Source organism: Gopherus flavomarginatus, chromosome 21 (genome assembly GCF_025201925.1).
Source record: "Gopherus flavomarginatus isolate rGopFla2 chromosome 21, rGopFla2.mat.asm, whole genome shotgun sequence".
Taxonomy (NCBI): domain Eukaryota; kingdom Metazoa; phylum Chordata; order Testudines; family Testudinidae; genus Gopherus; species Gopherus flavomarginatus.
In genome coordinates this window covers 8205299-8216767 of record NC_066637.1, presented here as the reverse complement: position 1 = coordinate 8216767, position 11469 = coordinate 8205299, and the positions used below count along the sequence as shown (strand labels likewise).

Below are 11469 nucleotides of genomic sequence, written 5' to 3'. Positions count from 1 at the left end.
CCCACTTCTTCATTCATGTCACAGACTCAGGAGAGCTTTCATATTTCCCAGCAGACTCCCTAGTTAACCCTTTCACTAACCATCTCCCCCTCCTTCTGCGTGTCGCCTTCCCCCACCATAGGCGCTCCATTTCGGTGCGATTTCATCATGGGCCCCAGGAGTGATTTATAGTCCGTCCCTATTTATACCAGAATTTTATAAGACAAACGAATCGTTTTGCTTGAAGGTTAATAGCACACCATTCAAGGGGAGTTTACATACGCTGGGCTTTCTTCTCGCAAGTGAGGAAAGGCAGGCAATCCGCTGCTAATCCAACATAAATACCCGTGGAGTCAGTCTGAAGTGTGGCATCAAAATCATTTATAAAACCTGAAATTTGAATAGGGTTTAAAACCCCATAACCTGTCAGCTCCCAGCCAGGAAAAATATTCACAGCCTGCCCGAAATTGGAGTCTTGTACTGTCTACGTGCCAGGGAGATTGCTTTTTTTCCTTCTCCTTCTAAGTAGCTAGCAAGGGAGGGGGATGGGGACTGGACAGCCCAGGGGTTACACTGTCAGTTCTAACACAGCTCAGGCTGGTGGGGTCAGCATCCAAGGGCTGCTCTGTGTCAAATTAGCTGAAGGGGCTCAATGCAGCTCCCTCATTGCAAAGGGCCTGATTCAGCATTGCGGGCCCAATGCAAAGGGACAGAAAGGCAGGGGTTCCAGCCCACCCCCATACACACCCGCTGGGGAGTACCCCTGCTGCAGGGAGCCACTGACTCACGTCTGCAGAAGGCGGAGAGCCCCAAGACTGGAGTGGTGGTGATAGAGCCATTGACTTCAGTGGAGTTATGTATGCTGCCCCTTGGGTGTGTGATCTATTAGCATTGATATGTTAATTGTCTTTAGAGCACAATGCATGGTGCATTTTATTGCAAAGGCAGGGGCAGAAGATTAGCCTTACAGGAGGGCATGAAAAAGAAAGAAAATCTCTTTAAGTAATAGCTAAACCATGGAGGAGATAGGGGAGTCCTTTACGGAACATTTCTTAGACTAGTGTCTGGAGCCTAGATATTATCGTGATTGGTGCTGGGTAGAATAGATAGCTAGATAGAGCATTTAATCTTCAAAACATTTTAAAAGCATCAACCAATTCATTCTCTTAAGCTCCTCTTTGAAGCAAGTAAGTAATCTCCCCCCCCCATTTTACAGATGGGGAAACGGAGGCACAGGCCATTCCAGTGATTTGACCAAGGCCATAGGACAAGCCAGGGTCAGAGCTGGGCTTGAGACCATGTCTGTCTCAAGGGACAGTACACCCTCAGGAGGCCTTGCTACTAGGAAAAGATAAACTCATGCAGGAAGAGCACAAACATCCCCTGCCACTTCCCTGAAATTTTATCCAGAACTCAACCTAAGACTTTTCACAGGTTTCAAAATATACAATGAATGGTTCCCAACCTCTCTCATTCTGCTAATGCCTCCTAGCTGGGATGGTCATGCAGCAAGCACCTCTCTTTTAATCTGCCACAGCTTGAATGTAAAATATACAGAATACAGAGCAAAGCTACAGAAAAAGGAAGGAGCACAAGAAACAGACCAGAGCAGGGAGTTTAAATAATTATATATCAGATTTTATATAGGGCCTCTCGTCTTGTAGGATCTCATAGCATACAGCACCAGTGCAATGCAGTGTGGGGAAACGTTACCCACAGACATTAGGACAAACCTTTATTCATATGGAAAGTTTCAGGGGCTCTCTAATGACAGGATCTGGGATGTTCAGAGCTGGGAGCAATGACTTTAGCTGAAAAGACAAGTTTTTGCCCAAGCATCTGCTTATAACGACGCTGCACCCCACATACCCCAACACACATTAGAGTAACCTCCAGTAATGACCCCAAACACTGGTAACACAGCATGGCCCACTGTTAAATGCAGAATACGCTTTGCACAAAACAACAGAAGCATTCAAACCAGCTGTGTGCGATCTGCAGGTAAATGGATGTCTAAAATGAAGACCCTTTGAGAGGGATAGATACATGTGTCCCAGGAGTGTGGGGAGCAACTGCACAGCACATTTGCTGCTGTGGTGCCAGTGGTAGTGAGAGAGGAAAGCATTCACAGGTGAGCTTGGGGCGAAGGGACTGGGGCTTCCAGTGTGATGCTGGACAAATAACTTAATCTTGCTGTAGCTCAGATTCCCAGCTCTGAAATGGGGACGACGATTCCTCTGTCAGTCCCATCTATTCGTTCGGTGAGCTCTTCCGGTCCATCTACATGGCACCAGCACAACGGGGCCCAGATCTAGGTTGGGGTCTCTGGGTGCTACCCTGATACAAAGAGCAGTAAGTGGCATAATTCACTGGTGACTTTATGCCTCGCACAACTTTGCTCCACCATTCAACTGGCTGTCAAAGTGTCTGAATGGGATGAGTTCATGAGGCTGCCTGGCACAGGTCATCTCAATGACCTAGCAGCCCCCCTTCCTGTCCTATGTTCCATCTCTGGAATACAGCTGTTCCTTTGCGTTGATAAATCTCACTTCCACTCAATCCAGTGGTTTAAGCCTCTCCTGTCTAAGGAGCTGTTAATGAGTCCCGCACATAAGGGACAGCCTGCAAATGTTGACATCTCCACAGGTCTGAGGAGAAAAACAAAGCCCTTTCGGTTGTGCCTGTTTCAGTTTTTCCTTTGGTCTTGCCATGATTCTACTCCCCTCGGGGGCCCTCTGGGTGGGATTTAAACTCTTGGCCAAAGGCTCAGGCGCTCAGGTTTTGTTATAAACAGCGTCTCCTTCGCACTGAACTTGGGTTCTCCCAAGCGCTTGCGTTTCTCGTTGGACTATAAATTTTGTGGCTACAGACAGAGAAACACTGAGACTTTGCTTCGCACACCATCAATCTCCACAGCATCCAAACAGCGGTCAGGCCATTCAACGCATTTGTCCCCTCAAGCCATGTCCTGCTTTGGAGTCTTCTGTTTTCACTTAAGTGGCTATTATTCCGGAGCCTGGTACACACCCAGCTCACTGCTAGTCCCCTTGTGTATTGGCTCTTCATCACCAACATGCCTCACAGCCTGTCTCCTTTCGTCTTCCCATCGGACGGACACGTGTCTAATCTGATTGATGGCCAAGGCCTCTGAGGCACAGAGTAGCCGCCTTCCAGTGACATTCAGGGCTGACACACCGATAGGGCAACGCATGGGGAAGCTTCCTCCGTGGCTTGTCCTGTAGGTAAAGGACTCAATCCAAAGCCCACTGAAGTCAAGGAGAAAGGTTCCCATTGACTTCAGTGGCCTTAGGGATCAGGCTTCCGGAAAGAACTTTAATCCCCCTGAGGCTGCCAGTTGGAGCCATTTCACCAGCACTAAATTCATACCACACATTATTTACTCATTGGAGAGCGCAGCATTTCTCAACGACCGGTCCGTGGCCCGGCTCTGGTCCCGGACGTCTGCCTGACACAGTCTAGGGAGGCAGCAAGCAAGTCCCTGGTACCAAAGAGGTTAAGAAACACTGATCTAGTAGATGGCACGTCAGCCTGGGAGACAAGACCATGGTTCTATTCCTGGCTTTGCTGCGTGACAAGTCACTTTCCTCTCCCTTCACACTTTCAACCCTTTGTATATTTAGACTGTAAGCTCCTGGGGGACAGGGACTGTCTCTTGCTATGTGTTTGTGCAGTGCCCACTATAATGGGCCCAGATCTCAGCTAGGTCCTTCAGGTCTTGTCGTAATACCAATAAACAACACAGACAGGGTGTTCCCTTCCAGGCACTGCAGGTAGGTAAAATCCAACCAAGGGTGAATATCGGGGGGGAACCACCAACTCAATAAAACAAACAAACAAAAAGCCAAGTCAAACAAGCCTTTTAGTTCTATGACAAAATAAATATTTCAACTCCAATTTGCCACAATCAGTGAGATGGTTCATGATTCATATGTTAACACCACTTTGTACGGCACCACACTCAGTGAGTATGCTGCAGCAAGACACGCATGACAAGACAAGCCTTGTTGAGTACAAGTATTCACACAATATAAAATATGGTATAGGGATATATGCTTGCTTATAGGCTACTTGGCTGGGCTACCCGTACTCTGTAATCACCGCCTGGGCTACCTGTACTCTGTCTTCACCGCTTGACTGATTCATTTCCATCAAGGCCTGGGCTGCCACCAGTTGCCTGGTCCCAGGGACCAGCGTATTAACATGCACTGAGAGGATAACAGTGTACAACACATGTTGGCAGCTGATATCTGTCACAGAGACAGTCTCATACGTCCGTAGCCAGGCCTGGGACAGACTACTCCCCTCCCCCCCATATGGAACTCTGCGGACTAAAGGGATGACTATGGCCTGTGTTTAAAGGGACACCCTCAGGCCGGATTTCCCAATTCTTCACTGCTTTTTAATATGCTCATAGCAAACTCCTCCCCAACGCCTTTGTGCTGGATATTTTTCTCCCTGGGATTAGAAAGTAGCTGATACAAAAGAATCAATTTCTGTTCTACCGCAACTTTTCCCACAGTGCCTTAAATCGATCAGCTGTGTGCTGCAGCCTCACTGGAGCATGGAGGCTCATTGATTATCTCCTCCCATAGAGCCAGCAGAGGGAGGAGTGGGAGGAGTGGACAGTGTTTCTGTAGGTATCACAAAAATGGCATCCGTGGGTTCTTTGCGTTCATTGCTTGGTAAAGACGGTGATAGATTAGACAAGTACAAGACCCCCAAACTACGTATTTGGAATCTCTAATTTATTTTCCTATCAGTTTAGATCAATGTTAAAAGGCCCATCGGTCTCATTCTTTGCCTTGCCAGTGTCTCTTTAGTGTCATCTGGCAGGGCCATTTTTCTGTGGAGTTTGCATTAGCAAAACATCCAAATCCCATCTACTGACGCTGGAATCAACATCCAGGTGCATCCAATGAGCTTTTATGTGTTTCAGAGGTTATCCAAGTCTCCAGATCATGGGTGAAATCCTGGCCCCACTGAAGTCAAAACTCCTATTGACTTCACGGGCGTCAGGATTTCACACCTTAGCACCGGGGAACACCGGAATTTGGGAGGAGCAAGACCGATTAAGGCACCTACCTTTGCAAACTGCGGTGTAGAGAAGCCCCGATCCTGTGACCTTCTTGTTTGGTGCCTTCCAGGTGACATTTACAAGGCCTTTGAAGCACTTAATACCTAAAAGTATGGAATAGGTGGGTCCTAAATGATGCCTTCTATAGGGAGGGGAGTTGCACTCCTCCTTGTTGCTCTGATACTTTCATCAATTCCGCCACCAAATTAGCACCATACAAAAAGACAACTTTCACCTTGCCAGTCTGGGGCCTCTGGCCCCCCGTCTTTCCCAGGCCTGTTGGCAACCAGCAACTGTGCTCCTGACATGTTTACAATTTAATACGTGGGGCCCAGGGGATACTGCATGTATGGATGTGACTAAAAATACATATATATCTTACTAAAACATAAGAATATAAGGGAAGCGGAGAGTTGGCTAGAACTGTTGCCCTTGCTTGTTTGTCTGATCCTAACATAAAAAAGTAACCACGCAGCCAACATGAAATGCTCGGCTTTGTCACAAGATTCAGAAACTATTTGGAAATAAAGTAAGAAGGTCGCTTCAGTCCTTGGGCCCCCAGAATTACACTGGGCAACACTCAGGTCTGATGTTAGATAAAGCAGTCAGCATGCTGTGTATCAGTCATCCAGGAGTCAGGACGGAAAGCAGAGGCTTTCAACTTGTCCAGAGCGTGACATCAGCAGAGTTCGCTGGCAAATCCCTATCTTCTTCCTCCCAAAAACACAGAATCCGTCCTTTTTGTTTGTTTGTTTGTTTTTTGTTTTGTTGCTTTGTTAGCTAGTTTGCAAAGAAACTCAAACGAAACCCATCGATCCCCAAGCGCGCCGGATACAAGCTCTATTGAGTTATACAGATAGTTACAATGTAACCCTTCCAGACCTTGGTATATTGTGCTGTGAGCTTTTGGTGAAGCACAGACAATTTAAATAATATACAGTTATTTTTTTAATTATTATTATTATTATTTAAAATATATTTGTAGGCAGAACTCATGTAGACATTTAAAAGCAGCAGCCTTTGAAAAGCAAGTTGAGTGTCTGCAGAAGGAAAGGCTCTTTACTTCACTGTATTAAAAATAGACGCCAATGGGTAACGAAGCAGTCCTCTAGGGTCAGAGTAAAGGGTTCTTCAGTCAGATGTAAGTTGCAAGGTTCCTTGAGTCATGTCCTTCCCCACCCAACCTGTGGTGGGGATCCAGGTTAGACGCCCATAAACATGCCCATGAAATCTGATCCATTCTGAATGGTGATGGGGGCTCCTGCACTGTTGTCGACAAATATGGAGGTGTATTGCCCAGCCTGTATGTTCAAAACAAAAAGGGGGAAAGGAATCGGATATGGCTATCCAGTGTGTAAGGGAAAGCGAAAAACAGCAAAGGCTATTGCGAGGGTGGACTCGGGACACCAGAACATGGTGGTTTCAGGGAGCTGCTCAAATATTTTCACTGCAGTATTGGGTTTCTAGCTTGTTACTATTCAGTTCTATTTATATACGTGTCTGGGCTTGACATGATTAGAGCGTGGAAGCAGTATGGTCTGGCAATTAGCACAGCCAAGGAGGGATAGCTCAGTGGTTTGAGAATTAGCCTGCTAAACCCAGGGTTGTGAGCTCAATCCTTGAGGGGGCTACTTAGGAATCTGGGGCAAAATCAGTACTTGGTCCTGCTAGTGAAGGCAGGAGGCTGGACTCCGTGACCTTTTGAGGTCCCTTCCAGCTCTATGAAATAGGTATATCTCCATATATATATCAGATGACTATTCTTTATGCTGCCACTGTCTTGCTGGGTGACCTGGGGCAGTTGGTGCTCTCTGCCTCAGTCTCCCTTCTATGAAATTAGGATGATGATACTTACCTACTTTGGTAAAGCCCAGGGAGATGGCTGGATGAAGAGTTTATGTATTTACTATTATTAATATCACAGTTTATATATATGGAGATATATCTATCTCATTAATTTAATTTAAGATTAATTGTGTGGTTAAAGTTGGGAACTTGGACCCAGGAGATCAGGTTTCTGTTTCTAGCCCTGACACAGAGTCCCTGGGTGACCATTTAATTCCATGGTACCTTAATCCTAAAATGAAGTTAATAACACTTCCCTACTACGTAGGGGTGGAAGGGAGGGGAAGGGAGCTGGGCTGAGAATCTTAATTCAATAATGCCTATAAAGCATAGATGCCAACTCTGTGGGTGCTCCAGGACTGGAGCACCCACGGGGGAAAAAAATTAGTGGGTGCTTAGCACCCACTGTCAACTGAGCTCCCCTCACCTCTTCTCAGCACCTCTCACCAACTCCTCCCCCTCCCTGTCCCGCAGTGAGCAGGAGGTGCTGGGAGGGAGGTGGAGGAGCGACAGCGCACGCTCAGAGGAGTGGGCAGAACTGAAGAGGCGAGGTGGGGGTGGGGACTTGGGGGAAGGGGGGAGCCAGGGCTGGGGGAGGAACGGGGGCAGGAAGAGGCAGGGTGGGGGTAGGGACCTGGGGAAGAGGTGGAGGGGGCTGGGCCTGGTACAGAACTGGGGTGGGAAGAGGTGGGGAGGAAGTAGGGGCTTGGAGGAAGGAGTGGAGTGGGGATGAGCCTGGGGCGGATGTGGGGGTTGAGCACCCCCTGGGTAGAGACGAAGTCATTGCCTACACTATAAACCACTCTTGCCCAACTCCACAAAGGAAGCTAGGAGCCTAAATACCTTTGTGGGTTTGGGTCTCTGTGATCCCACCATATTCTGTGAGAGAGAAAAATGTGTGCATGTGTGTGTGTGAAATAAGCTCCATATAAGCTCGAAAGCTTGTCTCTCTCACCAACAGAATATGGCCCAGTAAAAGATATCACCTTCCCCACCTTGTCCCTCTAATATCCTGGGACCAACACCGCTACAACTGCATTGGGTACTGAATGAGTGCAGACTGTATTATCATCTTCCATGCCCCCTTACCTGTAGCTGTAGCAACCCATGCACATAAACGGTGAAGATCTTGCTGTTACTTTCCAGACCAGCAATAACTTCCAAAGATCTAAACAGCAGCCAAAGAAGAACAGAATATGCACATTAACTCAGCCAGTTAGTCACATCAGCTAAACACCTAAGCAGAAACAAAGACATCCGGATTAAGTCACAGTCTTCCTCTTCTCAAAGAGCTTCCACGCTCCCGGGGGGGGGGGGGGGGGGGGGGGGGGGGACACCAGTGTTGGCATAGGCATTGCTATGTTGGATCAACCCATGCTCCATCTAGTCCAGGTGCATCAGAGGGAGGTGCAAGAAATCCTGGAGTCACAGTTAGGTGATAACCTGCTCCCAGGGAAATCACCTCCAACTCCCCCAACCCGATTAGTTAGTGGCAGACATCTACAACAGGCCACTTCAAGAGTTCTATACAGGTGTGAAAAGTAGCAGCAGGAGAAGAGGAACTGATTAGCTACCTCCCAGCTGAGACCTACCAAGCCATTATAAAAGCCAGCAAGTGGCTCAGATTGGGGAGCAGATCAATGTCCAGAAAGCCAGTTAAAAAGCATATGATCTGGTGCAGCGGGTGGGTTTGTTCTATATGTCAACCAAGATAGGAGTAAAAGGAAAAATGTGTGAGTAGACAAGAGATTTTTTTGAGGACTAAACAGGTTAGAGTAGGGAAAGTCTGTAATATTGCCTATGGCACACCACAGGGGAGTGTTATCCACCCAACCACATTTAATATTATGATAAACAATTGCCCCAAAAAGTGTCAGGGCAGGAATAGGTATCACCTTAGTTGCAATATGGGTCAAACACAAGAGAATTAAAGGGGCTGGAGAAAGAAGCAATGAAGCATTCAGGGAGGTCTCATACTGGGGAGCTGATCGAGGATCTAAAACAAATGGAACGATCTTCACCAGGAAAAAGACTAAAGATGAGTGTAATTGATCTCTTTATGGAGAACAAGCATGTGTAGTTAACAGTTTTAAGTTTCTGGGTATAGTGTTTGATAATAAACTCACTTGGAAGGGCTATATAAAAGTATTACAAACAAATGTAAAGGTAGGGTTCATCCACTTAAAAGTATTGCTGGGATTAATTGGGAAGCAGATAAGAAAGTGCAAACATAGAGCATTAATAAGATCAGTCATAGATCATGGTGTCAAGCCTTTAGTTCTGTGACCAGAGCGGAGCTTAAAAAGTTAGAGTCAATTCAGGAAATGCTACAAATTGCATGTGGTGCGTTTCTTATGACACCACTGTGTGCAGTGCAGGTAGCTACTGGAGAAATGCCTATCAATGTGAGAGTGAAAAAGTTAGAGCTGACATTTTGGGCTCATGTTAAGGGAAACAGTGCAGATAAGAATAAATATTGGACAAATATATGAGGAATGCTGGAAATAAAGCAGTTGAAATGTAGCCTAACACAGTAAACTCCTTCATGCTCAGAGGGCTAAAATGTAGGTAAAACAGTTATGTGAAAAGGAAGGACTAGAGGAGATTGAAATCTATAATTATGGGGCAGTAAATTATACCTGGAAAATTGTCTTTCCGGACATGAGTTTAGAATCATATACTATAATAAAGGGAAAGAGAGCCATTCTATATGACAGATAAAGTTTATCCATTCATATACGGCAAATGAAGTCACCATTGCTAAATATTATATATACAGGCGAATCTTAAGTTGAAAAAAATAAATTGACTGGGAGCAGCCTTTTGCATCCCTGAGACTGGAGTTAAAAAATCTAAAAGAATATCTAATTTTGTAGCCATTATGATAGCTGACTATCATGTGAACCGAGTGAACATATTACTACCAAGGATTCCAGCACGTGTAGGGATCCCTGGCAAAAAAACGGCAGATAAAGAAGTGAAAAAATGCTTTAAAACATGGAGACGCTGATATAAAAAGATTCCTTTGACTAAGCAGGAATTTAGAAGCTTAGTTAAAAAAAAAATTTAAAAAGAAAAAGCCATCAAGAATGAATGACATGAATTGTGGACCAAGGAGATGAGAGGAAGAAGATAGAGGATAATGTGCAACTCCGAAGTTCAGAAAGGATCTGTGACGTGCTCATATTTAGACTAACTGGTCACGATGGTCTGAATGATCATTTATATTTATCAACTAGACTCAAAGTTGGCTGATGGAACATGTGTAAGGTTAAGAAGCAGCTGATCTCCTGAATGCAGGGAGTGTTTCCAGGAAAGTCTCTTTAGGAAGAATGGAGACACTTTTATGGTGACAGAACATACTGTCTGAGGCTTCAGAAGAGTATCTGGAAAGTGAGGTAACATTAGAAAGCTAGACTATGGTGTTTTTAAGGGTATAGAGGAGGGTAAGAGTGCAGTGGCATGAATGTCTGAGGAATATATTATTTGGTGGCAGTTACAGACTTTGTAGATGATTCTGCTTCACCCTAGGGTATGAGAAGTAGAAAACAACATTTGGGGAGCGGGAGTTAGGAATCTGGTATCAGTAGCTGGGCCCTGCAGCTTGATTTGCTCAGGGGAATAGCTTTGTTTTGGCATTGCTTTGTGAGTTCTGTGTTTAAAGAATCCAACTGTGCCCTGATGGAAGTGCCTGAACAGACCTGAGACACAGCGTTCCTTCTTCCTGGGCTGGGGAGTTAGGTCAGCAGCCCTATACAGGCCCTTGCTCTATAACTGCAAAGTAAATTTGATTGAAATCACTATTTCTGGCCCTCTAAATGACTCTCAAGAATGTCCAATTCTGTCCTGCAGGGGCTTTCTGCAGCAGTCAGTACGATAGCTACTCTCTCAATAGCCATGCCTACATGACTCCTTGCACTACGTGCACATTTATTTTCAGGGTGTAAAAAAAATATTTCAACATTTCACAAATGACACAAGGATATTGCAATGGAATTCTGACTGCTGTAGGTAGTGAGGAAAAATCTACCACTTGCTATGGGACACATTGCTAGTACTGTTCTAGTATTCACATACTCATGGAGGTCCATTGATCTCACAGCAAGTAGCTGTTTTAAAGCTGAGGAAAGTGAGGCCCGGAGAAGGAAAGTGATTTGCTCAAGGTCACTCAGCAGGTTAGTGACACTGCTAGGAACAGACCCCTGATCTCCAGAGTCCCACTTCCGTGCCCTACCCATATGACCAAATGCTCCACTGAAGTGGTGACTCAGAAATAACAACAACTAGTTTCTGTATAGCAGCTGTACAACTCAAAGTGCTTTCCAAAAGAGGTAAGTATCATTCTCTCCATTGTACAGGGCATTACTTGTTCAAGATTACAAAGCAGGTCAGCACCACAGCCAGGAATAAACAACCCAGACCTCCTGAATCCCTGTCCAGGACTGCACTGTCTCTCCTAGTTCAGAGTTGAACCAATACCTAAGTATAGTGTTACAGCAGCAGAGAAACGGATGAGCTGCAGTGCCATCCTCCAGATGAAATCTGAAAAT

At 45.7% G+C, this 11469-nt stretch overlaps 1 protein-coding gene across 2 annotated transcripts in view; it reads right to left on the bottom strand.

The window, feature by feature from the left end:
* Nucleotides 1–3841: 3841 nt before the first annotated feature.
* Nucleotides 3842–11469, bottom strand: part of C1QTNF12 (C1q and TNF related 12) — a 49036-nt gene continuing 41408 nt past the window's right edge. For both annotated transcript variants that reach the window (XM_050931489.1, XM_050931490.1), the window contains 2 exons: nucleotides 8009–8087; nucleotides 3842–6375 (listed from right to left, as the gene is read on the bottom strand). In XM_050931489.1, coding sequence (XP_050787446.1) covers nucleotides 6277–6375; nucleotides 8009–8087 — 178 coding nt within the window. In that variant the 3' untranslated portion in view covers nucleotides 3842–6276. The remainder of the gene's footprint in view (nucleotides 6376–8008; nucleotides 8088–11469) is intronic.